Raw genomic sequence first — 27,994 nt, forward strand, 5'->3', positions numbered from 1 at the left:
CGTGGAAAGGCAAACCGGTTCGCTCGCAGCGGCGGGAAGGAGGAAGCCGCCCGGAGTTTGGAAACTTCTCGGGACGATGAAAGCGCAGCCCGGAGCGCGCTAAGCAGCAGGAGGCGGTGGTAAGTTTCGGCGCTGCCGCCGCGTTCCTTCCGCGCTCTGCTGATTTCCGTTCCCGGGAACTTGGATCGGCTCAAGCGGAGCGCGGATCTTTCTGCGGGCCGCTTTCGCTTTTGGAGCTGGCCTGGAAAGCCCCCGAGTTGGCAGGTTGACTTGGAGGCGGATTTGCCCTCTGAGAGTAAACGCGCCTTGTAGGATTTGAATGCTTTGCCTTGTTGTGCGCTATAGGTCGGTCGAAACCTCTGTTATAACGCCTGGCGCCGCTTTGTTTGGGGCTCCGTTCTGGCTGCTGTTGGTTGGGAGGTTCTCTCTTCCTCGATCTGGCCCGACAGCGACTGCGGTGGGCAGAAGGAAGTCATTTCAAACAGCGCGTGATTCACCGGCGGAACTCGCCGCCACAAGATAGTGATGGCTGCTGGAAGGGGTAGACAAATTAAATGGAGGAGGATGGGTCTGTTAGCCACATGGAACCTCCACGCTCCGAGGCAGTCTACCTCAGAAATGGGGACAGCTGTTGTCTTTTGGACTTCGCAGAACCCTATGGTTGACTGCTGTTCAAAACAGGAGCTGGATGTTTAGGTCCATTGGGACTCTTCTCACATGCTGTTAAGATCTGGGCAAAGTTTCACTCCTGCTGATAGTGACAGGATCTGGTGGTTAACACCAGGAAGAGAAGGCAGGAAGAGCGAGCCATCTCTGTTATATTCCGAGAGGGCAGGAGGGAGAGCAGACAGGCACCAGTTATGAAGTGATATGGCCAGTGCTGCCCAGCCAGGCAGTGCCAGTCTCTGAAATCATAACAAAAGTTCTTATCTCTCTTCCTGGAGGCCGGAGACAATGCAGTATCTATTCATCTGGCAGGCTTGAAGGATGCTAAGAGTCAAGACTGGGCTTGAAAAAAGGAAACTGGGATTTTCTTGCTATGACATGGTGTTTTGCTTGTGTGTTGCTTTAAGGGAAGAATACCTGCAACAGTTTGTTTAAGGCTTGTTTCCCCTTGAATATGGGGAAATCCTTTTCAAGCTTCCAAGTAGAGTCAGAGATCTGGGCCGAATGCACGCATGCTGCATTTCAGCCCTTCCAGTGTGAAAATCAGAAAGGCTGTTCGAATGTGCTTTTGTTGGGCTTCTAAATCAATTGGTGGCTGGGTAGGAAGGTTGATTTACAATCCCATTTCAACCTTTTTGAATTTAGACAGAGTGGTTTTAGTCTGAAAGTCACTAACCTCATTTCTAATTCCTCTTTCACCTTGACTTGTGACATTGAAAGAAAAGGGGCCAAGCCAACCTGTTCTTCACCTCTTTGTCATAAGAAGGTAGTTACAGGTTTAAAAGGAAGGGATTATGTTTTATTTTGCTTTAATGCAAGGAAGTCAAGTAGATTACCTGTCTATGCTCTAGATTAGGCATCTCCAACCTTTTTTAAGCCTGTGGGCACCTTTGGAATTTTGAGCTGGGTGGTGAGCACCACCACCAAAATGGCTGCCACAGGAGGCGAAGCCAAATGGAATACCACCCTCCTCACACCTCCTGCGAAGAATCCGGAAAGGGGAATGGAGCCACACACTGCCTAAGAAAGGTCCGTGTGCTTACCAGTCCTCTTTATCGTCCAGTGGGAAAAAATTTTCATGTCAAAGAGGACATCATCATCATAATTCATTCTTTTTCTTCAGTTTGAGAGCCACCTGGGAATGCCACATTGATCAGTTTGACCTTATTTTCAACCACAGTAATACTGGAGTATTATGTTCTAACTTCTTATCTCTTTGGATTTTGAAGTCCCCCAAGATCTTAACTTTCTCATTTTCACTGCCTTTCTCAGGCTTATGTTCCCACCAATATTTCCGAATTTCCAGTGCAGCATTACAGCTATTTTATTATTTGTACAATCTTGCTGCACTTGCCGATGAGATGGTCAACTGTTTCATCCGCTTTGTTACATAATCTACACTTGCTGTCATTTGTGGTCTTTTCCATTTTCACTTTCATACAGTTCATTCTTAATGCCTGTTTTTATGCGGCTAATATAAGTTTTTCTGTCTCTTTTTTTCAATATCCTTTGCAGTAGCCATTTCCAGTTGTTACTCTTGTCAACTTAACCTTCAGTATTCTTCGTGTATTGACCATGCAGTGATTTACTTGGCCATGCCTCCATGTGGTTTTTCAACGTTTCTTATTTTGTCTTTTGTACCCTTAATTTTAATTATTCCTTCTCTGTAAATGTCAGCCAGAAAATGCTAAAAACGAATTAAACATTTAGGCAATACTGGCATAGACAAGATAACAACTGGACTGTTGCCAACAGCTGTACTACCTGGAACATGCCACATACTAAGGTGAAACCCACTGATTCCTAGATTCTTGGTTAAAATCCGAGTTGGTGAAAGACCAAAAAATTCCAGCCCAAACATCTGGTGGACCATGATAACATCACATAATAATAATAAGCTCAGCCTTTCAATGGCTCCAGCTACTTTCTGACAAGCTTGGTGGGTGCCATGGAAGTATTGATGTGCGCCACATTGGAGAACCCTGATCTAGATGCCCAGAGGTCACAGTCAAATTTTTCACAGGGGAAGAAATGCTGTTGTTGGTGTTACATGGCAGACGTGTACTGTGTGTGCTGCTGTGTGCCCAAAACGAACCAGGAACTGTGAGGAATTGTGAGTAAGGATTGTAAGGAATTGTGAGCACAAATCTAGAGAGTGGTCATTATTCTGGCTCTATTCACAACTGTCAGATTCATAACTGGTGTCTATTAATAACCACTTTTGCTTTGATGTAACCTCAGTGGTGGAAGGAAATGAATTAAGACATGCAGATTGCCTGGGGGCAGGGATAGGTCAACTGGAAGCCTGGGGTTGCCAGCCAAACTACATGATACATGGGTTGGATCAGTGCTTTGGGGGGGGGGAGTGGCTGCAGCCTCCACTCTCCCACCTCATTTTCTCAAACTAAAACGGCCTCAACAGGGCCCTTTGTGCCCCTTTGCACGGGTGCATGTCCACTGATGGGAGGAGATGCTTCTGGATTCCTGGGGATGCTTCTAGATTCTTTGTGGGTGTACACACCATTTTTGGTATGATTTGTTTGGTTTGCTATGATTTGATATGGTTTATCCGGACCTCGCTCTCCGCACCACCTTTCTTTTATCTTTTCACATGCAGTATTCAGTGCGGCCCTACAATGGGCCAAATAATGCCAAGAAAACAGCACGGAGGGAATGGCTGCATTTGATCTTAATCCAAATTGGTCCCTGTAACATGTGGGTATGCTCCTTCAAGTAGCTGTTTTGTGGCAAAGCAACTTATGTATCGTGCAGTTTGGCCATCAAGCTTTTGAAAGCTTTCTATTTAGCTCCTGATCCCATGGACATTTCCTACAAAATACTCATATGTCGCTTTTTGCCATGCTAAGCTCAGGCAACTGGCTGACCCCACTTCTCCCTTTGGAAGGGCCTTCTCCTTATTATGCAAATGGTCTCTGCCACGCACAAGCATATTTAGCAGGCCAGGAGGCAAAGAGCATCTGCAAGTTCAACTTTGCACAAGTTCAGCATCTCATTGAAATTGTGCTACTACCATTGCAAGGCAGCCACACATTCTTGGACAGCACAGCAGCACAATATCCAGCAGGGCTATAGCTCTCCAGTGTCCAAAATAAGCACACATGGCTGCTTTGCATTTTAAGTGAGACGCTGAGCCCATGCAAAACATGTTTGAAACTCTTTGCCTAAGGTGCCAGCCTCATATTTACATTGGCCCTAAGATACAAGGGGGAATGGTGTCTATTAAGGCAGGAGTTCTGCTGAAGTCCTTTGTTGTTGTCCTTAGTGGGACGAAGAGGCTAAGAGTCCTGCAGGCTGGTGAATGGGAACATGGTTGCTGGCCATTTGGTCATTGTGCTATGGAAAACAAGGTCTCTGTTAAAATTAAGTTGCCACTTTTTGTTGCACCTTTTGGAACAGTTTTGACAAGCCCCAGGTTGTATTCCAAGGCGTAGCCTTCCTCAGACAGAAGAGAGGAACAAATAGTCTAATGCTCTGAACAGCCACGCTCTTGTTCAAGATTCATGATTTTGTTTATGAAGCTTGTCCCTTTCCCCAGGGAGGCTGCAACGTAGGCCAGAACAAAGGGCTGAGCTGAAAAATGAAGTCTGCCCTGAGGATTCAGAGCAGAGGCTGCCAAAAGTTCTTTTTTTAAAAGGAAAAGAAGTCCAAACTTTCTTTCAAAGATGATGGTTGTTTGGATTCTGGCTGTTAACATGAGTGTTTCTCTTTGTGTCTCACTCCCCAAGCCTTCCTTTATATGCCCATGCTGCTGGTGAATACTCAGCAGCTGAAGATTTCCCCAGACCTTTGTCCACCTGCTATATTTTTGTGTTCGACTGCTTTTCAAGGCACTGAAATAGAGCTGGAGCTTGCTGTGTCGATATCCAGTTAAAAAAAGAAAGTGCAACCTACTCATGCCTTACATCTGCCCTTAAAAAGGTACGACCAAACCGTATCTTATACCTGTCCTTGACCTCACAGGAGTTCTGGCCTTCTGCTTTCATCTCTTAGCTGATTTCCCGGTACTTCCTTGCTCCTCCTGTGTTTTCACAGGATACTTCAGGATTCCTGCTGCTGGGTTCAGAATAGATGGGCCTGTACGCTACCATCCTGCTCAGCAAAGTTTGAAGCCTTCCTCTCCCCTACAGAGCCTTCTTCCTCCAACTTCTTAGGTGGAAAAGCTGCTTCAGAACATAATAAGAGCCCTGATAAATTATACCATTGGCTCATCTAGTCCAGCATCCTGTTTCATACAACCAGTTGTCCTAGAGAACCAACAAGCAAGACATAGAGGTCGAGGCCTTCCATTAACGTTGCCTCCTAGCAGTCATATTTAGAGTTTTACTGCTTCTGAATATGGAGGTTCTCTTTAGTTATCGTAGTAGTTACCGATGGACTTATCCTCCATAAATCGGTCTAGCCCTCTTTTAAAGCCATCTATGCTAATGACAATGATTATCTCCACTGGCAGTGAATTCCACAATTTAGTCACTCATCAAGTCAAGATGTCCTAAATCTATTGCCCATCAACTTCATTGGATGCCCCTGAGTTCCAGAATTTTGGGAGAGGGAGGAAGAAGTTCTCTCTATACGGTTTCTCCATCCCATGTATAATCTTATAAACCTTGCTGGATGAAGTCTTCTTAGGCTGGCTTTGGACTTTGCTGAGTGAAATGAAAAGATACAAGCCAGCGAGAATAGACCGGGTTTGTGTGGCCAGATTCATTCAGCTCAGGACTGCTATGTCTTTAAGATCTGTGTATGTCAGAGTATTGTATTTTCTTCTTTCACTGTGGGGGAAGCTGCACCTGCCAGCCGCAAGCGTAGGCGTCCCAGTGGGGCTCAACAGGGCCCGGCAGGATGGGAGCAGTGCAGCTGCAATCTCTGTAAACTTTCAGCATGTAATAAGTAAGGTATCAAAATCCATCAAGTATGTTCAGCTAGCTGAGATGCAAATCTTGCCTTGGACAAAAAAGACAGACCATTTGGGACTTCCCTGGCAGCCCGCTTTAATCATACCTGTTAAATGAACATATTAAATCCTTTGTCCTCCGCTAAACTCCACATCCAACCTGTAAAGAGACCAGTGATTGCAGAAATGATACACGCAAGACTCTCTCCTTAGGGTCTGATTGCTTCCTTCAGTCGTTATAGAAGGAAACTGTGAGTTGTTGGAAGAGTTTGTATGGCAGATTTGCCTTGAAAATGAGTTCCTACTTAACAGTGCAATCCTATAGAGAGTTGCTCCAGTCTAAGCCCATTGACTCGAATGGGCTTAGACTGGAGTAACTCACCAAAGGATTGCACTGTAAGTATAGCTTGGAGGAGGATGAGCTATGGACATTCTGTGAAGGAGAAAGGGAAACTCTTATCCTGCAGGTTGAATATGTATGTACATCAATTTGATTTTGGAAACTTCATGAGGGTTTTGTGATTCAGGGATGGGGATTTTGTCAAAAAAAGGGAGAGGAATGGATGAAGGCAGCACTGAAATGTATACAGATAAGAGCAAGAAACACTCAGGGCCTCATCTTCTTCCTACCTTTCACCTCGCACCATATCCCAAAGATCTAGAAACACACACACACATTATGATGCATCTCATCTGCTTCCTCCTAAGCTAAGTGTCAGGCAAAGAACTCTCATACGCTCTCCCTCTCCCACAGTGGGAGCTGGGTCTTTTTCATTAGCTCTTCATGCAAGTGTGCAAGCTGGACACAAGGAAATGGTGTGAGTGAGAGGTGTTAAGGAGCCTTTGGTTCTTCAGGTTTGGGTGAAGGCACCATTCTCTAATCAGCTGTTTCACATCACTAATGCATTAACCCTGTGATCCCCAGTATGGTGCCATCGTACATAGCAGTGTGTTTCCTGGTGGTCAAACATCTCCCAAAAGCACAGAGCTTATCCTGGCTTTCCTCCATCTTAGTGAAACAGAAGGCATCACTGTATTTAAAAGGAGCACCCATTCAGAGCTGTCTCATCATAGGAAAACATTTAGCTTGGAATCTCCTGATATTTTGTGTTTTATTCGCTTCCTGTATACCCACATTCCTCTGCAATGGGGACCCAAAGTGGCTTATATTCTTCTGATCTCCTCCATTTTATCCTCACAACATTCATGTAAGTTAGGTTATCTGAGACTGTGTGAGGAGCTCATGGTCACACAGCAAGCTTCCAAGTCAGAATGGGGAACTGAACCTAGGAGCAGAACCACAAGTGACAAAAGGCACAGATTGGACATTTGTCAGCTTCCCTCAAGTTTTGATGGGAAATGTAGGCATCCTGGTCTCGCAGCTTCGCTCTCTGACTGCTGTCCAATGGACTTTTCAACTGTCACTTGTCCAACATTCCGCCAAGCTGCCTACATTTCCCATCAAAACTTGAGGGAAGCTGACAAGTGTCCATTCTGTGCCTTTTGTCACTTGTGGTTCTGCTCTAGGTTTCTAGTTGACACTCTAACCACTACATCACACTGACTTTCATACAAGTTCGATTGGCCTCAACAGTTCTGGAAGCCATTTTGTCATTAGACTTTTACCCCTAAGGCAGCCATTTTGAGGTGGTACCCAAGACATGTTTTCAAAATTCTGAAAGTGCCTGCAGGCTTAAATCAGGGACTCCAGTTTTGGGTATGGAAGACTGCCACCTGGTCAGCATAGGGAAGAAATTCTCTTCACAAGCAAAACTCTGCTTCTTCTTCAGTTTGGTAGATCTCTCTAAATTGCTTCAATAGCAAAAAAAAACAAAACCCTGCTGGCATTATTTGGATTTTATATTGTTAGGAATTTGAACTGTGAGCTGCTGAACATGCAGTCTAATAAATAATAAAGGAAAGAATGAAAAGGGATGGAAATTCTCTTCACATAACTAATGTGAAGCTTCATGACTTCCACTGTCACAGTTGGTTTTTGGCAGGTAGCTACAAGGACGTGGAGAAAGTGTACATGTGGCATTTCTGTCATTGCCTCTGGCAAGAAGAGTTGCAGCCAGGGTGGATTTGATTTAAATCGAATCAATTTAAATCATGATTTAAATCACGATTTAAATCACTAGTGAGTAAGACAAGATTTAAATAATGGTTTTCTACATAAAAGACATTCTTTTCTACATAAAGACTCCTCACACTTAGCTTCTTGTACAGATCTATTCTACTCCCAACAATCTTCTATTCATTGAATTTTATGAAATTTAGCACTTAAGAAATGACGGGTTGGTTCTGTGTACAAAGATTTGCAAAGGAACAATGGGATTAAGGTCTTTTTCGCAACTGTGTATGTTTATTTTATAACTTTTTTGCTGTGAAGAAGAGATGTGGTCTCTGCAGACACAAATTCACAGTTTTGAAAAGTGTAAAACTAAGCATCTGTGATAATATCTTCTGGACAGAAAAATTGCCCAATAATCTTACAGAAACCTCTGGAAGAGCATGACATTGTGAATGGCTTAATGGAATTTGTTTACCAAACAAATTTAAACATTGCATGAATATACACCCTCACGCTACATAATTAAAAATTAATCCTTATTTCATGATGATAATAACCTTTGCACTATAATGTAATAGAAAACTATCTTTAGATAGATTTTTTCTCAAAAAAAACATTTTATTTTAAAAATCCGTTTTAAATTTTTAAAATCCTATTTAAATTTAAAATATCCAATTTTAAATTTTTTTTTTTAAAAAAATTGATTTTTATCCACTCTGGTTGCAGCTTTTGCCTTTTCATATGCCAGAGTCTAGCCGCCAAGGTATGTGCTGCACCCACCCACCCCAAGTTCACTAGGTATGTATGGACATTACTTGGTTAGTTGGTTGCTGTATGTACATGGAGTTGAGGAGGGAGGCTTCACTGCCTCTGCAAACCTCTTACTCCCCCCTTGTGCTGTTCTGTGGGGTTCCCTGTCCCCCAGGAACAGCATTTGGGATGCTGAAGGAGGAGGAAGCAGGGAAATAGAGCCCCACTGCTGCAAGTCCCTCCATTAGCTGTAATTTTTGGGAGGACCTAAGTCTGTGATTCCATAGAAAAGAACACGAGGATTGCCTTGCTGGATCTTACCATAGTCTAGCATCCTGTTTCTGTCGAGAGTCTCTGAGAAATTCTTAAGAGGGGCATAAAAGTGATGGTCTCTTTCTGCTGTGCGTTTCCAGCATCTGACATGCAGAAATAGGCTTTGTTTTATGTTTTGTGCCTGATGCGATGCAGATATGCGAATTCTGTCTCTGACATTTGACTTGTGGTTGCTCTGTTGTCACATGGTGTTGCAGTGTTCATCTGATGAATACACAAGTGTGAAACAGGCCAGAGACCAAAATGAATTCAAGATGGCTCTTGTAGTTCTCATTGCCTGAGAGTGCCATGAGTGGTCCCTGAGGTAAATGGACTGCCTTTAACAGTATCTCATTTCTAGTATGTAGCATTCTTCCCTGAGATCGTTGCTTTGAGATATGTTATATCTTCCGTATATGCCATTGTAATAGATTGGTTATACCACAGAAAAGCAATGGTTTACAATATTTGGGTACCTATAAATGGAAAATGCAAACTCCCATCACTCTAGCTAGTAACGTAACAGTGCAAGTTCATTGAAGTCAATGGGCTCAGAAGAATGTACCTTTTTAGGACTGTACTGTGAATTTAATCATACCTAAATACCTTCAATAGTGTCAAGTTTTTTACCTTGAAGGAGTTGTCTTCTGTAGAATGGTAGATGCATTTCTTCTCCAGATGGCTCATCATTACAGTAAAAAAAATCATACTTTTATTAAAAAGCTGGTTGGGACAGGAATTGTACATGTCTGTGTATAATGCTCAGTGAACTGGCTGGTACAAATAAACGTCAGAAAATTGTATTGTCGAAGGCTTTCACGGCCAGAGAACGATGGTTGTTGTGGGTTTTCCGGGCTGTATTGCCAAGACCACGGCAATACAGCCCGGAAAACCCACAACAACCAAACGTCAGAAAACCTCTCTAAAAATTCGAAAATAATTGCGGAGTGGAACAGCTAAAGATCACATTCCCCCCCCCTCCATCAGAGCCCCCGTTCTTCCCTTGAATGAAGGAGGGAGATGAGGCGGCATTAGCAAATCTCACTTTTGGGACCAGGGATGCGGCATTAGCAAGCAGTTTCTGAGTAGGTGGGAACGCTCCCTAGGCACGCTTCCACTCCAAATGTCTTCCTGCCCTGGTGAGGAAAGGTACTTCTTTCTCAAAGTTTTGCAAAGGACTGAGATATGCACAAAAAAAGCAAAACATGAAGAGAGCAAAATGGAAGAAACAGAAGATTGAGGGAGCAAAAGGAGTTTTTACACATGATGTGGGATCTGGAGTGTAATTTAGCCCCAAAAGTAACTGGGAGAGAAATATAGATCACAGCCAAGAAGCTGGGAGAGAGAAGTTTTAATTCTTCTTTTGTCCCCCACCCGTTGTTTTCCTGATTTAAAAAAAGACAGCTATCCAATGCTGCTTTTCATCCTAATTGATCCTGCAATGGGGGGGGGGGGCTACAAGGACTTGCATAGGGCATCTCATTTTTCCCTCCTCACACTTTTTCCTCTTTTCTGAGTCCTGACACCTCCTATATACCTTCCCCTGTTTTCTTCTTTCCTTCCCACCTACCCACCAACCTTTTATCTGCTCTCCATCTTCAGCTGTATTTATGATTTATTTCATTTATATCCTGCCTTTCTCCACAATGGGAACCCAAAACAGCTTACATAATTTTTCCATTTTTATCCTTACAAGAACGACTCTGTGAGGTAGGTTAGGTTGAGAGACAGCACTGACCTAACACCCTATGAGCTTTCACAGCAGAGTGGTGATTCGAACCTGTATCTACCACATCCAATCTGACGATCGCCACACTGCTACAACACACTGGCTTTTGTGGGTGGCTACTGTTAAAGCAGTAGCAAGCAGCCGAACCAGAGGAAGTAACACAAGTCGGGTGGTAGCAAGTCACCTGGTGGTTGCTGCTGGGCCTGGCCCTAATCAGTCTTCCCTCAAACCCAAAACAGCCCTAGAAAGGGTCCTGCCCCTCCCCCTGCCTTTGTCGATATAAACAAAAACGAGAAGGGTGGCAATACTGTAATGGGGTTGCCTAGCAATGAACACTGAGAAAACTGAGTTGCTTAAAGCTTCCTCTCCCAGAAGTTTCTGTAGTTGAATGTGTTTTGGTAGGAGGTGCAGGGCTAATTAGAAGCAGCAACAGTTCCACCCAACCTGTCCTGCTGCCCTCACTAAGCCTCTGAGCACCATAAACTCCAGTTTTTCCTTTACTATTTTGAAATCATGTTAATTTAACATTTTAATAACTCTCAACCTGGTAGATAACATTTTATTTTCCCTGTGTTGTACCAAGAGTGGGTGCCCTTAGGGTTTCGTCCTTTTATGGTCCTAAATAGCTTAAGTTTAGGTTATCTGAAAGACTTTATCCTGAGTTTGATGAGACTTCCCTGCAGGAACCTAGATTATCTGAAATTAATCTGGTTTTATTGTATAGATGGCTTGTGGGTTGGCTGGCTGATCTGTTGGGGACCCTGAGAGTTTTGAGTTGCCCCCTCCGCCCTGAGGAATTCCCTTACCAAAGAGTTGAAGCCAGTCCTTTACAGCAGGCCTTCCAAAGTTGGTTAAACATGTTTTTAAGGCCTTTGAGGATTGGAGGCACTTGCACTTTATTGTTTCACATCTGTCTGGTCAATTTGTGTTGTTTTACATTTGTATTGTATTATAAATTTTTGTTGTGTACTATGATTTTTTCTGCTCTTAGCTACCTGGAGAATCTCATACGAGACAGAAAGCTGGCATGTAACAAAACTGAACTACTCTGATTCTACAGTCGTTTGTACAATCAAAACTACAAACTTTCATTACCGTTACCCTCAAATTACCTCACATACACCCTAGTTTGCCTTCTGCCATCTCCTGCTGTTTTTAACCCAAAGATACCCCAAAACAGCAGGAATGATGATCAGACTGGTAGCTGGGACGTGAGTTCTTCACATTGTGTTCTCAGGAAGGCAAAAACCAGTATGTCTTGTTAATTTTTTGTTGCCTAAATGGAATGAGTCTATTTGTGATTCATATTTGCCAGCAGGATAGCAGACCTGTAAAAAAAAAAAAACTCCACAGTTGGCTGCCAAAATGTCAACATTTCTTGAACTCACATATTCCACTGGCAACGTTCCTCCACATAAATAACACCTTCCATCTACGGGGTTGTGTGTGTCCAAACAACCCTTTTCTGTTACTAACTGTTAACATTTTAATCAGAATATACAAGCATGTTAAACTTTTAAGGCAAGGTGTATGAATCTCCTTGGTACTATGAAATTAAGAATATTTGTCACCATGTTTAAAATGTTAAGGTTCACAGTGTATTAAGCAGTTCAAGTTTTCCTGAGGTTGCCATTTTTTTTACTGGCTGTACTAGCAACTGTCAGACACAGAAATTTAGTCTGTGAAACTAGGCCTGGCATGGCTGTAAGTGATAGAAAAGTGTCACCTATGAAATTTCCTTGTACCAGGTTGTTATTAAAGGCAGAGGATCATGACTAGTATTTATTATTATTAATATTTATAATCCGCTCTCCCCACAAACGGGCTTAGAGTGGAATACAACATATATAAAATACATAAACATATTAATTTAAAACCAGATAAAAACATCAATAAATATATAATACAATTTCTAAAAGATAGCAGCACACATATTTATATGCCACTTTTTTCTTCCAAAGAGACCCAAAACCGCTAGAACATTCTTCTGTCCTCCATTTTCTCCTCACAGCTGCCCTGTGAAGTATAGGTTGCCACATGTCTGGTATTCACCCAGATAGTCCAGTATTAGGGGGGTACTATCCAGGGAAAATGTTCCCCAAATACTGGACACCTGGCCCAACCCCTCCCCCATGTGCTGTCACCCAGCTGCCCAGCCTGCAGTGGCGGCGCAGTGCCACTGCCAGCTCAGAGAAGTGGCCTTCCAGCCAGGGTGCCCTGCCTCCTGCAAGGCTCCAGCAGCAGTGGCCAGCCTGCCCAGCTACCCAGCCCCCCTAAGCTGGGTACAGCCTCCTGTAGCTGTGAAGTGAGGTTGGTGCAATGGCATCACTTCCATTAGTGACATCATCACACTGGAGGGGAGCGCACACAAGTGTTAAAAAAAGAGGTTAGTGTTGCCCCCCCTCCCCAGGTTCCGTTATTATTCTGGACCCCATCTGGCAACCCTAGTAGGTTAGGCTGAGAGTGATTGGCCCAATAATTTCCAGGAAAAGTTGATAGCTATATAAATGGAGACTGATAAGGGAAGTGAGTGTGATTTGAGAGAAGCATAATTTCTCCTGGTGAACATATATTTTCCCTTAGTGGTCAAACACTTCCACAGGTTTTTGAATACTACAAACCCCTCTTCACCAGGAGGCAAACCTAGAAGGGGTGTATCCACCACAAGCTCTGATTCCACTTTTAAATTCTACTGAGGTCTCTGAAAACATTCTCTTTCTCCAGCTGCTAAGTTTATCTCATTATCCTGAATAATAGACAATGCAGTTTTACAAAAGCATTCTTTTTTTTTTTTGCACAAGCTGAGTTTCCACAAGCTTCAGACATAATCAGTTTTCACATTTAATAATGTAACCCTTAAATAGTTCTCCACACTGTTTCGTAACTGAATGGAAAATTTGTAGACAGGGGCTTGAAACAAAAATCTTGTGCATAGTGGATTGAACCAGTGCCATAAAAACTTGATTCCTACCCACAGCATTTGGTAGAACCACTTGGAATAAGGCATGGGAGGGATCTGTGTGTGATATAAGAACTTTTTAGAGTTTTAGTTTTGGTGTTCCAACTAATTGAATGTGATCTTCCTGAAACACGCAGTCACCATTTTGTGCGAATGGAGCAACATGCATATTTTTCATGCATGTACAACTTAGGTAGATGCAACAGAACTTCAGCCTTTTGCAGGGAATTCATCTATGCATACCAAAGCTGTATGTGCATAAAAAATTGTGTGCATTGCCTCATTCACAAAAAAAGGTGACTATGTGTATCGAGGGGACTGTACATAGTATATGTCCCCATTGCAATGCCAAAATCAAAATCTGAAAAGGGCCATCTTTTCAGGGGAGAAGTGTTGTTTTAAACAGGAACCTCTGTGACAAGTGCCCAGCCTTCTCCTCTTCCTGTAACACACCCTGCTGTAAATCTTGAAAAGGATTGTGCTGGGCATGATTTGTGTCAGGGGAATTGACTCCCCCCCCCCTCTTACAACAACAAAGGGCCTGTTAAGTCTGGCAGGCAGTGTGGTAGGAAGTCAGTTGATGAAATTTGTACTTTGCTGATGTAGATTTCTGTAACTCCGTAGTTCATTACAGTAGAAGGGAGATTCCCCCAACTAGATCTATTTCCAGGGCTGTGGCGATAATACAGATCAAACAGGTCGTTTTTAAACTGTGCAGCTGTTCTTTGGCCTCCTTCCAACATTTGTTATCCTGGAATTATGTAGATGGTTTTGAGCCTGGCGGTAGGCAACTGCAGTTGTGACATACCAGACACTTTGCTCAGCAGAGGAAGTTCCCTGTTCTACCCCAGAAGGAGCTGTCTAGTAATGCAGGCTGGACCAGAGCACAGCTCTGGGACCTTTTTGGACCTGGGACAATAATGGTATCAAATGGAGTTCCTTCTGGCCCTGCCCCCAGTAAATGGCAGCTGCCTTGTTCCTATGGTTGGAGCAGGTGTGCAGATTTATTGTTCAGTGCATTCAGGCATGTATGGGAGATTTTGGCACTTTCATACCGGAGGCTTATATCTGCTCTTAAGCAAATGATAAAACCTCCATTGGTTGCAGCATACATTTGGTTTGCATTCTGAAATTTCTACCGCATTAACACCTTTCATGCGTGACATGCAAAACCCAAGAGAGGTTCAAATATGCATTTTGGTATTGCACATGCAACACCCTTTGGTTTCCTGTTTCTGCTATCTTAGTTTTTTAAATTGTGGGAATCAAACTTTGTTCCTGCCTGACTCTTCCAATTTTTTTCTCTAGAAAATTCCATGTATCATGTGGAATCTAGTGGAGGATGAGTAAGGAATGGCATTGATATATACCTGTATATGTGTGTGTTCATTATGGAAGAATTAGGGCTGAATTGAACAAATCGGGCATTTTCTAATTTTGAGGAGAGGGGGGAGATGCAACCCAAACACGAGGCTTTACCACGATCTGTATCCATCCACCGGAAGCAAAAAAACACATCTGTCTCGAACCCAGTGCGATGTAGCATTTACAGCAATTCAATGAACTGGGGTACCGCTTTACCCAAAACACACTGTCATGTCAGACATTAACTAGAAAGAAGTCAGAAGCAAAATCCCATGGGAAGTTTTCAAAATCTTCCTTCCATTTAACAGTCCCCAAATTTGTCTTTTTGTGGACAGGAGGGTGAAGCTTTATGAACACGAAGTAAGGGCTGACATTTTTTGGCGCTTCTGAATAAGCTGAAGAGGCAATTTAGGTCAGAGGAGAAGGGGACCGTTGTGCTTCAGGCACTGAAGAAAACATACAGGAGAGAATGAGGTTCCGTTCTTGGCTAAGCCTAAAACTTCCTGAGGGACCTTAGGCAAGTCACATGCTCTCTGTGCCTCCAGGAAGAGTCCCAGCTGTATAAATTGGGGGGGGGATTGATGAGAGTTCCTTTGTCTCCTTCAGATATTCTCACAATTCTCAATGACCTCAAGTAACATTGAACTGTTTGCAGTTGCAACACAAGGAGATGATCTCTTCTTGAGCTGGCAAATGAAGAAATTAAGACACCCAATAGCCGCTGGTAGCATAAGCTTGGTTGTCTGTATATATGCCCTAGATCAGGATGCAAACACCTGGAATGCTTGCTGACAGTGGTTTGGAATCTTGGGTCACATCTTTGCCCATGCTACCGATGCACAGGCAGCGCTGCTTGAGCTAGTGGTGCAAGAGAAGGCAACAGACATGGCTTATGCCCATTGTTGCCTCCCAGACCTGCATAACCATTAGCCAAGTCCAGAGAAGCTGCCAGTGCTGCTGGGGTTTGGCTTGTGCCGGGTATCTCTGGCCAAGAACAACTCTCATCCTTCTGTTTTGCTTGCTGGCCTACCAACATCTTGACAGGTAGACGGTGCGTTTTTGGGCACTTGGCCCCCAAATGTTGCCTATCCGTGTTCACATTCCTTGGACTTGAACTTGGGCCCTTACCTTGCTGTTCACTGGTGTTTGAAGCGTTTTTCTCAAAGAACAATTCACGTTCAGTATCTGCGTCAGACTGAGAGAGAAAAATTTCAAATAGTACATTATGTTTTGGAAATGTGTTTGTGAAGCTAAACTTGTTTGAAACCACCACGGTAGGGAAAAGTAGCCTGGGGGTGGGAATTATCAGTGGAAAAGTGGTGAGCAGGAGAACTGAAAGGATCCCTTCCTAAAGCAGTGTTTTCCTACAGGAAACGGCTGTCAGTTCCGTTGCATAGGTCTTCATTTAATGTGTAATTCTGCCCTGAGGAAGCCATGTATCCAAACATTTTCTTGCTTTCACCGTGGCAAAGGAAATGACCAGAGAGAATTCTTTGTTGTTGGCTGTGGGGCTTCTGTGGGAACTGTGGCTAGAACACAGGGGAAAGTGGGAAGCAACTAAACCATAGTCTTCTTTCCTTGAGTGCCGGACCCATGGAACCTCACTGATATTCAGAGAAGCATCTCTGGTATTCTTTGTTAATGAGATTAAACAGAGAAAGGGACCTCTGACAAACTCCTGTGTAGAGTTGCTGCTTGACTGCTTTGTATTGTATTGTATTGTTTCATTAAATGTAGGCATCTAGAGAATCTCGTGTCTTTTCCAATCTTCATTTTAAGGTGGTTGGACTAAACTTTCTTTTTCTGTTACAGGATAGGGGTGTTGTTGGAAACTGGGATTTATTTTTTATTTTGTATCCTATGCCATATTTAAAACAAGAACTGCTATGAAAAGGTAGAGATGCTGCCACTTGGCAATGGAGCGTATCCAGGAATGTGGTGTGTGTGTGTATTGGCTATCAGAGATGTTGACACTGATAGATTCCTGAGCTAAGGTGGGCTATGGTATGTGTACACGCCTCATTCTCTAGGGACTGCAATAAAATGCATCAAGATTCTCTTCATGAATGGAAAGAAATGGTTGTTTATCTCAGGAGGGCCAGTGAGGGTGAGGGGCAAGTTGTTCCCTTTCCTTCTCTTTGAGTCACACCTCCTGTGGGATTATCCCTCTTTGACTGGTGTACTGCATAAAGGCATGTTGAGCTGGTCTTCACCACACAGAATGTGGTTAGAATTCTGAACTCTACACATGACATTATGCACAATGAAATCAATTCACAATGGACGTGAATGTAGTGCTTGACCCCCAGCTATGCTGGGTCACTCACTTTTGAGCCTGGGGTCTGGCCCTGCCTTTGTGCAACCGATTGCTTGTGAGCAGGGAGCCTGTGCATACAAGAAGGGTACGTGTGAGGCTCTGTCCCCCAAATCAGGAACACTGCTTGTTTGATGTTCCAGATTACAAGAAGGGAGCCTCACATATATATTTCCTGTGCACATAGACTCCCTGTTCACAAGCCACCAGTCATGTGAGGGCAAGGCTAGTACACTTGTGCCCACTGTTCCCTGTGCACATGGATTTCAACAGATGCAATGTCATGAATGTCATGTATAGAGCACTCAAGATGGTGGTGGGGTATATGTGATATTTTTAAATGTTCCCTCCACATAAAGCACTTAGCACGCCATAGAGGGTGATTTAAAGTAGTCCTCACTTTGATATACTCCCCTGGTTAAAAGAGAAAACTTTTGCACATGTGCCAGGTATGTGCAGGTTGATTCTACCTCAAAGGATCCAACAAGGAACTCATATTAGACCCAGCAAGTTTAAAAATGAACACTGTGTTAACAGCTCATCAGTTGCAAGCATAAGCGCTCCCCCGATTTCTGCTAGGAGGAAAGGAAAACAGAAGTTCCAAAATATTTTTTTAAGAGATAGTGTGATTTTACTGTATCATCGCCCCCTTCTGGTTTGCCTAGTGCTGCTACAGGCACTTGTCTTTTCATAACAAGTTTATTTTAGAAAATAACTTTATAGAGGATCCTCTCATCATAAAAGCCACTCCTTGTTAGCACTTAGCAAGATTCCACCATTCCCAAAGAGGAGGGGCAAGATGGCTGTCAAGAAATTGACTCGAGTGCGGGAGAAAAGCTTGTAACTGTTCTAGTCAATTGTAGGGATTTTTTTAAATTCTCCCAATCCCAGTTTCTCCCTGGATTTGAAGTTACAAATCACCTGAATTTAATTCTGGAGTGGCAATCTTTAATGCATCTATCTCACTCTTCCACTTAAAAACATTCTATAATAAGAATAACAAGAAGAAGAAGAACATCATTTGATTTATATACTGCCCTTCAGGGCAACGTAATGCCCAGTCAGAGTGGTTTACAAAGTGTGTTATTATTATCCTCATGACAATCACCCTGTGTGGTGGGTGGGGCTGAGAGAGCTCCGAGAAGCGGTGACTGACCCAAGGTCACCCAGCTGGCTTCAAGTGGAGGAGTGGGGATTCAAACCCGGTTCTCCAGATTAGAATCCTACCACTCTTAACAACTACACCAAACTGGACATTCGGTTCAATCCTAAGCACCAGCCCTGGAGCAGGATTTCCCTGCCTCCCTGCTTCTGCTGAAGTTCTGCTCCCAGGCGGTCAAGGGACCCTCAGGAGCAGCATGAGAGATAAAGGGGGTTTGCAGGGAGAATGGAGAATCAGCAGAACTTCTCCACCCCTTCTTCATCAATGGAAGCGCCATCCCACTAGTGGAACAGCACCTTAGGATCCAAGCCATTGTTTAGAACTTTGCACACGCACAGTTTGTTCCAAGTTTCCATCCAGTCTTTTTTTCCCCTTCTTTGTTATTGATTTCTTCCGGCACATGTGCACCGATTAGCATTGTTGATATGATTATGTGGCCAACATGTGAAGCTTCCATTACTAACTTAAGAAATTTTCCAAGTAAACTGAAAGGCAGGAGGAAAGGAATGTGTGCCAGAGTGAACCTAGGCAGAACGGGCAATCCACTCATCTATAGCAAAAGAATCCTAATTTGCCTCACCTCTTCGAATATGCATCTCTCTTTGTGGTGCTCAGATGAGAGCGTCACTGTGGTATAGCGATTAGAGTGCCAGACTAGGACCTGAGAGACCCAGGTTCAAATCCGCACTCTACCAAGGAAGCTCGCAGGGTGACCTTAGGCCAGTCACACACTCTCGCAGTAAAATGGAGGAGAACAACGTAAGCCCCTTTGGGTCCCCGTTGGAGAGAAAGGTGGTGTATAAATGAAGTGGAATAAGTAAGATGTATCCATTGCATTTTCTAGAGCCCACTCTGAATTTGTATATGACATCTGTCATTGTGAGAAGGCAGTAGGGGTGAGATCACTGGGTGACCTTGGGCCGGTCTCACACACTCAGCTTAGCCTATCTCACAAGGTTGTTCTGAGGATGAAACAGGAAGAACCTGACAGGCTGCCATGAACTCCTGCAAGAAAGGGCAGAACAAAACCTATGATTGATAGATGGCTGATAGCTGCAGTCCTGCTCTTGCTAGGAACTGAATGGTTGTCTCTTTGGATCAGGGAGGGACCACGGTTCAGTGGTAGGGTCCCAGGTTTGATCCCCAGCGTCTCCAATTAAACAGGACCTGGCAGTAGGTGCTGTGAAAGACCTCAGCCTGAGATCCTGGAATGCTGCTGCCAGTCTGAATAGATAATATCGAACTTGCTGGACTGATGGTCTGATTCAGTATAAGGCAGTTTCATGTGGATGTATTCATATGATGTATTCATCTTGTCTAATATTCTCTTTCGAGTGCCTCAGAAAGACCACAGTTAAAAGCCAAGCTGTAGCCCCATCCCCCTATAAGAATTCAAACCAGAAGCAAAGTTGTGAAAGCTTGGACTGCAAAAATTGCGCAATGTACCAGGAAGCCAAGTGAGAATGTGCATAAGCCTGAGGCATGGGTCACCCAAAGTGCAAATACCAAAGATGTTTGTCCATCTGCCTTCTTGTTGTGCCATCTGTTTGTCTAGAGCTATGTCTCAAAGCATGGCTTGACCTTGTGTGGTCCAGGGCTCTGAGTGAACACCACATAAATACTTATGCTCTGGAAGTACAATTTCTGTGGTTATATAAACATATAGTCTTCTCTCCCAGGACAAGCTCCGAGGAACCAGTTCTGTGTCTTATCAGAAGCAGCTGAGGGGGCACAGCTCTGATTCGCATAGGACTAGTGACATCATTAATCCACTTTCACCCATTCCATTTTTTAAAACATTTTTTCAAGGGGAATAAATGCTGGTTTGCGTGAATAAATGTACATGTGGTATTTTAAACATAAAAGTTTACTTAAGGCATACAGGAAGGGCAAGACAGACAACTGGATCAGTGTTGGATTCACTGTCCAGAGCTTTTATCAAATGTATTGGGAAAGTGAGAGCAGCCAAGCTCGAGCAGCTTTCAGTATGTGAAAGGGGTTACTGATTTTCATAGGAACCCATCACACTTGTTCCTGCAAGAATTGTCATTGCGTCTCAAGACTTGAAGGAGGCAGTCTTGGAACGATGATTCATGCAGAGATGCAATGCAAACTCCACTTGTGAGGAGGAGCTTGCATTGCATCTCTGCATGATGTTCTGCAGGTGTCTGTCTACACCGGATTAGATAATTCAGTAATGCCCTATGCACTGATACAGCAGAATTATCTGCTCCCTGTTGAGTCTGAATTAGATAGAGGGCAGACCAGACCAAAGAACCATCCAGAGAAGTACCAAGCAGTCTCCATGGATATATACGTTTGGGTACAGGATCCCTTAATTAAATTAAATTATTTCTCACTTTATGCAGTATGAGAATTATTTGTATGTATGTATGTATGTATGTATGTATGTATGTATGTATGTATGTATGTATGTATGTATGTATGTATGTATGTCCTTTGTAGTCCGCCTTTCTCACTGAGACTCAAGGCGGATTACACAGTATGAGATTATCGAGCAAAGAAGATGGTATCTTTTCACCTCCAGAGACAAAGGAAGAACTGCCAGAATTCCCTTACAGGAAGGAGCCAGGCAAGATACCAGCCTGTCTGATTTCTCTTCTCATCTGATGTACCGCAGGCTCCATGCTACATCTCATATGGAATGAAAACTTGACAGCCTGGCCACTCTTGGGATTTGCATCTCCCAGTGATTCTCCTATTCCTGTTTGTAGTATAGACCTAGACTCAAACTGGTTTAACATCCATTTCCTCTATCCATGGCAGCCTGGGAATTGTAGTTTGGGTGGGGAGGAAAAGCACTAGGATCTCTAGCAAAGAATTCTAATCACATTGATCAAACTACAATTCACAGGATTCTTTGGGGGAAAGCTGTGATTTATGCTGATATAAAGCTAACACAGAACTGTAGGTAGACACTTTAGGCTCGGCATGCTTCTTTTCAGCAAGTTATATTAAACTCAGTGAGGCTTACTTTTGAGTATATGTCCATAGGATCAGGCCATTAGATACATGCTTCCCAGAATGAATGTGAATTGAACATCAGCAGAAGGCCTGTGCCTTGATCCCTTACTGGAACGCCTCCTTCTTACACTCCATTAAAAAGAGTGTGGTTGCATTAGTGTTTCACTTGATTTTAGTACTGAAATGCCTTTAGTTATCTTAGTCAACAGCTCAGACCAGGGAACATGTGGGACAGTGCATCTGTTTTAATTCTCCTGAATCTCTCTTTTGAGAGGGGCTTCTGGTTGGATGTAAATTAAGGCAGATTTTTGTGATAGGCTGGTACATTGAGTTGTTGCTTTGTTGATTTTACTAGCTTCTTTTGCTTTTATTCCCCTGGGTTTCACCACTAAGTTGTTGTTTAAGTTGATTTAAGTTGCTGAATATTTAATATGTATTTTAAATTAATTCTTATTATTGCAAGCCACTTTAAAGGTCCTGCAACCAGAAAGGTGGGGGAGGGAACATTTTAAATAGAATATTATGCGCTTCCCAGTTTTTCATGCATGCAGAAATCCAGATGCAGCCCAGCAGGGTTTGGTTTTCTTTGGAGGAGAAGAGTGCACTGGCGTCTTCATAATATTTTCTTTATTTACAAAATAGGGGCTCTAAGCATAGCGGTGGCAAAGGAGACTCCTTTAGCAGACAGCACGGCTGCTAATCCTGCACCATCTCCCCCCAAAGAGGAATGGTGACCTAAGGATGCTTTAGCTTCAGCCAATTCACATCACACTTTACTTCTGAATTCAAACTGGAAACTGGCTCCATAATGTTTTTTTTTTGCCCCCTCCACAAGTTCAGGGGTGTCACCTTCCCAAACTCTGATGGGTGTCACATTTCAAAAGCTAGCAGAACATCTTTCCTTGGATCTGATGGACAAACACATCAGGTGGTCATCCTGGACTTTAAGCAAGCTATCTGTAACAGTATGGGACCTCTTACATGGGGCCAAAGCAAACTGGTCTTGCCTGTGAAGTTAGCATGTTGTTGCCAAACTCTGGTGACTTATTTACGTAGACTTCTGCCTCCTTGGTAATCTGGATTCTGGCTTTCTCTTGCTCAGATCAGCAGAGATTATGGGGGGCATGCTTGGATAGATCAAAATGGGTCATTTCGTAGAAAAAGAGCTGGAGGAACTCATTAGCATAACTTATTAGCATATGCCATGCCTCTTGCCCTCACTGGAAGTGTGTCATTAGTAAAACTGATTTGCATATGCCACACCCCCTGACATCGCCTATTCTGGCTGTTTTGGATCCAATCCTGGCCATTCAGGGCTGAAATTGGGCCCAAAATGGCAAAAAGGGGCTGAAAATGGCTGAAAAGGAGCCCAAAATGGTCAGGATCGGGCCACTGATGAGCGGGAGAGTGATCCACCACCCATCAGAGGCCTGATCTGGGCCGTTTCATTCCCAACCCAGGCCAAAACGTGCCCAAAATGGCTGAGAGTCAGGTGGGGCCACCTGACGTGTGACCTCTTTGGGGAACTGGCAGAACTGCATTCCTGTGTGTTGCCCCTCGAAATGAACCCTGGGTAAAAAGAGAAGTCCCTCTTTACTAACAAATGTGCTGGATGTGATTGTAAGGTTAGGAGTCAGTAGTGCATGATCTGAGTTTTGAGACAAGGAATAGCAGCTCAGGCTTCACAATCATATTATAGATAGATCCAAGACAAGAAAACTTGTAACAAAATCTCAGGAGTGGAAGCAGAAAAGTGAGCCAAATCCACAGCAAAGCTGTGGGTCATGTTAAATATATGTGCCACAGAGGAGTTGCAGCCAGTCCTGGTTCTTTGATGAGCGTATCATTTGCTTCATGTGTATGTTACATTTTTAGATGCGTCTTCAAATTGTCTTGGACGTACGCCTTGAAAATTTAATGACTTGGGGCTTATTTGCCCGTCATATACTGGCAACATTAGATTTGTTTTGGCAAGTAAATGCAACAGGGAGCCACAGTTAATTGTAAGTTCTTAATGACTGCGTGAATGAATGCAACCTGTTTTTGCAGATATAAATATGCCTCCACAATGCTCACACTTCTACCCTTTTAAAGCATACACTTATAGTATTTACGTCCACCCCTAAAAAATAAATAAAAGTGTGAATTGTCCCATACTGTGACATTCCATTTAAACTTCAACTTTCCTGTCAAAGAACTCGGATAATTTCTCATAGGGGCGAAATTAGTGATTGTACCAGTTCAGGAATCTGCATTTCCCATTTTTCCCTGTATGCATTAAAATTGGTGTTAAAGATGCCATTTAATTTCAGGCAGACAAAATGTGCGGTTTGGCAGCCACAAGACTTCTCAAATAGGGCCACAGGAAGCAATCTTAAGTAAGCTTACTCACAAGTAAACTCCATTTTATTCAATGAGGTTTACTCCTGGTGAAGAGTTCGTGGATTGTAGCCTTTAACGGCTGCGTGGCTGGCACAGCCTTCCCTCAGTTACTGCATTTCTGCGCTTGGGTGGGGAAATGCTTCTGCCTGCCACATAGCTGTAAAGTGTATTCTGTCCCGTGCAATTATGATAAGACTCCTGTTCTCTCTAGTCATCTGTGTCTGGTCCATAGTCTTCCAGCTAGGTTTCCAACCAATAACTTTTAGCTTTTATATAGCGCTTTAGGATAAGCCAGATATTTCACATATAATCTAGTTACAATCCATACAACAACTCAGGAATGTGGGTCAATATTAATACCTTGGTCTTACTGTGTGGGAGATATCTGAGGCTAAGAAGTTACTTGTCTAAGGCTTCCTAGTGAGTTTATCACCGAGGTAAGATTTGAACAAGGATTACTGTGGGGACCCTAAGCTTCTTTGTTGTACCAACTGTCCTGCTACACAATAGGATCTAGGGGAACCAGGTCTCCCACTATGGTGAGAGACCACCTGGCAATCCCTAGCATTGCCCGCCAGTGCTTAAAGGCTGGGGGACAGGCAATAGTAGGAAATGGGGTAGAAGTGCCAGTCTTGTGCAGGCATGCAGCAGCCTTTCTGGCCAAAACCAGAAGTGACATCATGATGTGAGGGGGCACTCTAGGATTTACCAAAAAAAACCCTCTGTGGTTTAACCATAGAATTTTGGCAGTGCCTAGATCATCACCTCTGACACCATGATATCACTTCCCGTGCACCTGTCCTTACATCTCAGATCCCCCTGGGGGAGCTGACTAGCGGCCTGGCACGCTAGAAGCAGCACTGGTACAACAGGAAGAGCCAGGCAAGTGGGGAGACTACCTCATCTCCCATTCAGATGCAGATGCCCCCATCACATGCTTCTAATCTGAATTTAATAAAATGTTTAGTAGAAGTACTGATGTGAGTTTAACTCTGTGGAGTCTTCCTTTGCATATCTTGCTAGACATACTGGGCTCTGGTAATCTAAAGCACCTGCAAGCAGAACGCTTTGCTTTATACATTGAAAGGATTTCCTTTCGTAGCCTGGCTTAGCTGATGTTTCGTTTTCTATCTTTGCAGGTTCCGGTTGGGAGATTTTTTTCGGAAGGCTGAAAACCTCAACAAAGGGCTCCTACTTTCGGTGCAGGCAGAGGACAAGGGAAGGGGCCTTAGCATCCCCCCTCCCACAAGCACATTCCTTCCCCAGCGAGAGCCATCATGGAACAGATCAGCTCCTTTTTCCACTCAATTGGGACTTTCATCCACTCGAAACACCAGGAGGGCATCTACAATACGGTCTGCCTGGCGGTACTGATGGGACTGCCCCTCCTTGTCCTCCTCGTCATTCTCTTCATCTGCTGCCATTGTTGCTGTTGTGGACGGCAGCGAAAGGACAGCAGCAGCATCAGTGGTGGTTCTTCCTACGGCAAGAAACGAAGGAAGAAGAAAGAAGAGGATCTGTGGATCTCAGCCCAGCCCAAACTGCTTCTGCAGGAAAAGAGGCCGTCCCTGCTGGTCTAGTGAGAAGGGAGGTTCGCAAGAGCTGTACCCCTTGATTCATAAGACTGGGATGATGCACTGTAAACACGAGAAGATGTCGTGCTGGCTCTCTCCCCTTTAAGGATGACTGACAGGTTGTTGGTTGTTGTTTTAAAGGCCTTTGGAATGAAGGAACTATACAAAAACTGCCACTGAAATGTACTGGAGGGTCTCTAGCTAAGCACATTTCTAATTTACTCATGTGGCATGAATTACCACCCATGACTGCATCCAGTGTTAATCCAACATGACTTTGTACATACGGCACATTTTGCCATTATGAATGGGCACCTGTGCTCTTGTGCTTAAAGACCTATATGGGAAGGAGACCATTTCTTCCAGCAAACAAGTCTTGCACTGACATCTTTATGCGTGCTGGCAAACAAAATTGCTGCTGTGCAAACGTACATTAGTATGTGTCGCCTGCACATCCATATGCAAAATCAGATCTCACACAGATAACCAGGGGACATTCGTGGAGGAATAGGTCTTTTAATAGCGACAACCACAGTAGATAAATGGAAACTCCCAGGTTCAGCGGTAGGATACTTTTGACCCGCAGCTGCAAGAAATAGGAGCTCTTGCCCTCCTTGTGGGCTTCTTGGATGCTTGCATCTGGCCACTGCTAAAGCAAGAATCTTGGCTGGATTCAGTGCCACCCACCTGTTCTTATGTTAATAACAAGGGCCTCTTTACTGCCCTCCCCACCCTAACAATGGGATGTCACAAACCCAGGGCTCATTTCGAGAGGGAACACATAGGAACACAGTTCCAGCAGTTCCCCAAAGAGGTCACATGTCAGGTGGCCACGCCTGACATGTGACGCCACCACCTGACATGTGACGCCACCACCTGACTCTCAGCCATTTTGGGCCCGTTTCAGCCTGGATTCGGGCCAAAACGGCCTGGATTGGGCCTCTGATGGGTGGTGGATCACTCTTCCACTCATCAGTGGCCCGATCCTGACCATTTTGGGCTCCTTTTCAGCCATTTTCAGCCCCTTTTTGCCATTTTGGGCCCAATTTCGGCCCTGAACGGCCAGGATTGGGTCCAAAACAGAATAGGTGGTGTCAGAGGGTGTGGCATATGCAAATCAGTTATATTAATGACACACTTCCGGTGATGGCAAGAGGTGTGGCATGTGCTAATGACTTCCTCCAGCTCTTTTCCTACGAAATGACCCCTGCACAAACCTATGACAAGATCTTTTCAGCAGATCTCTGTAATCAGGGCTTTCTGTATTCTGCTATTGCAGCACAGAATTCACCGAAGTGAGAATCCAGCTTTCGTTTTTAAAAACACTCTAGACCTTGAGGCTGCCACAGATCTATGGGCAATGTATGATGAAATCTTACCAGAAGGAGGGAGGAATTGAGCAGGAAGATTGCTGGTTAGAAGGTGGGCTTGGTGGTTGTCTCCCCCCTCCCGCCACCCCACTCTGTGGCTACCAGAAGGTAAACCTCCATGAATAATTTGTTACCCCATATAAATTAAATGGTCCCTTACCAATACAATCCTTTTTGTTACTCCCTCCCTTTATACCTTAAGGCCTTTCCAGTCACAGGGCATAGTTAAACATGCTTCAGCCCCACTGCTCTGTGTGGGATGGTGCATGGTTCAGTCTTTCCCATTGGAATCGATGGGACATAAAAGATGGTTGCTTCAGCTGCCGTGTACCTATAATAGTATTTACAGGGGGGATAGTTGGTTATCCCATTAAGCACTCAAACGGCTATTCCTCCAGCTAACGCACCTGCTTCTAGCAGCTGTTTGCTATCCTTAAACCACAATATTTAGTTGCTAGAAAAATCTTGTTTTTCTCCACCATGACAGTTGTTGCAGTAATTACTGTGGTGTGGTTCATGGGTGCACCTGTTAGCTGGTGCCTGTGATATTGCTGTGGTCAGAGGAAGAAGATTCCTTTGTCTGCTTGCTTAAGACCATGAAAGGCCCTCGAATTTGCTGTTTACTCCTCCCTCTTCGTTTTCCTTTCCTCTCTGTGGACTCCCATTTCCATTTCAATCGTAATACCAACCTTTCTTTCCTCCCTCCCTTGAACCAATTGCCTTCAACAGGCAAGGCCCAGAGCGTGCCTTTAAGCCTGTCTCGGCCCACCTCCAGTTCCCTAAGTTATGCAATTGAGGCTGCAACCATTTGCACACCTTCATGGAAGTATGGCCCACTGAAACCAGTGAGCCTTGCCCTCTAAATAAATAGGAACAGGACAGGGCTAAGGAACTCATTAATATGGACCGTTATAGTGATCCTAGAATCATTGTGTTGGAAGGGACCTCTAGGGTGATCTAGTCCAACCCCCTGCACAATGCAGGAAATTCACAGATACCCCGCGACTGCCCCAGTGACCCCTGCTCCATGCCCAGAAGATGGTGAAACACCTCCAGGATCCCTAGCCAAAACAGCCTGTGGAAAACCACCACCTGACCCCAAGCTGGCAATCGGCACCACCCTGGGCTTGTAGGAAGGGCCACGAAAACCAAGCACGTACCATTTTATAATTCACGAACTTGGGAGAAATTCCACTGTGGAGCCACCGAGCTATCCCTCACAATGCAGTTGCTTGTGTTGCTAAGCAGCCCACATGTTGAAGTGTGCGGAGGCTTCGGCAGTGGTCTGTGTGGCTGGCTTTTACATTTCACCACTGTTTGTCTTGCACTTTGCTTTCCAGTCTGCATTCTAGGATTGCTTTTTTTAATTGCACAGTTTATGCAAAAAGGGGGAAGGGAGGGGACATGTTATTTAAAAAATAAATTTTTATTTTAATGAAA

The 27,994-nt window shown here is 44.0% G+C and overlaps 1 protein-coding gene across 1 annotated transcript; it reads left to right on the forward strand.

The window, feature by feature from the left end:
• The first annotated feature begins 22 nt into the window (after positions 1-22).
• Positions 23-27,994, forward strand: KIAA0040 (KIAA0040 ortholog). Its single transcript, XM_054981981.1, has 2 exons — positions 23-119; positions 24,750-27,994. Exon 2 carries the CDS (start codon positions 24,888-24,890, stop codon positions 25,188-25,190), a length of 303 nt encoding a protein of 100 aa, XP_054837956.1. The 5' UTR covers positions 23-119; positions 24,750-24,887; the 3' UTR covers positions 25,191-27,994.

Source organism: Eublepharis macularius, chromosome 5 (genome assembly GCF_028583425.1).
Source record: "Eublepharis macularius isolate TG4126 chromosome 5, MPM_Emac_v1.0, whole genome shotgun sequence".
Taxonomy (NCBI): Eukaryota; Metazoa; Chordata; class Lepidosauria; order Squamata; family Eublepharidae; genus Eublepharis; species Eublepharis macularius.

What these genes read in the sequence shown, in the direction of transcription:
- KIAA0040 (XM_054981981.1), top strand. Translation starts at nt 24,888, where the DNA reads ATGGAACAGATCAGCTCCTTTTTCCACTCAATTGGGACTTTCATCCAC.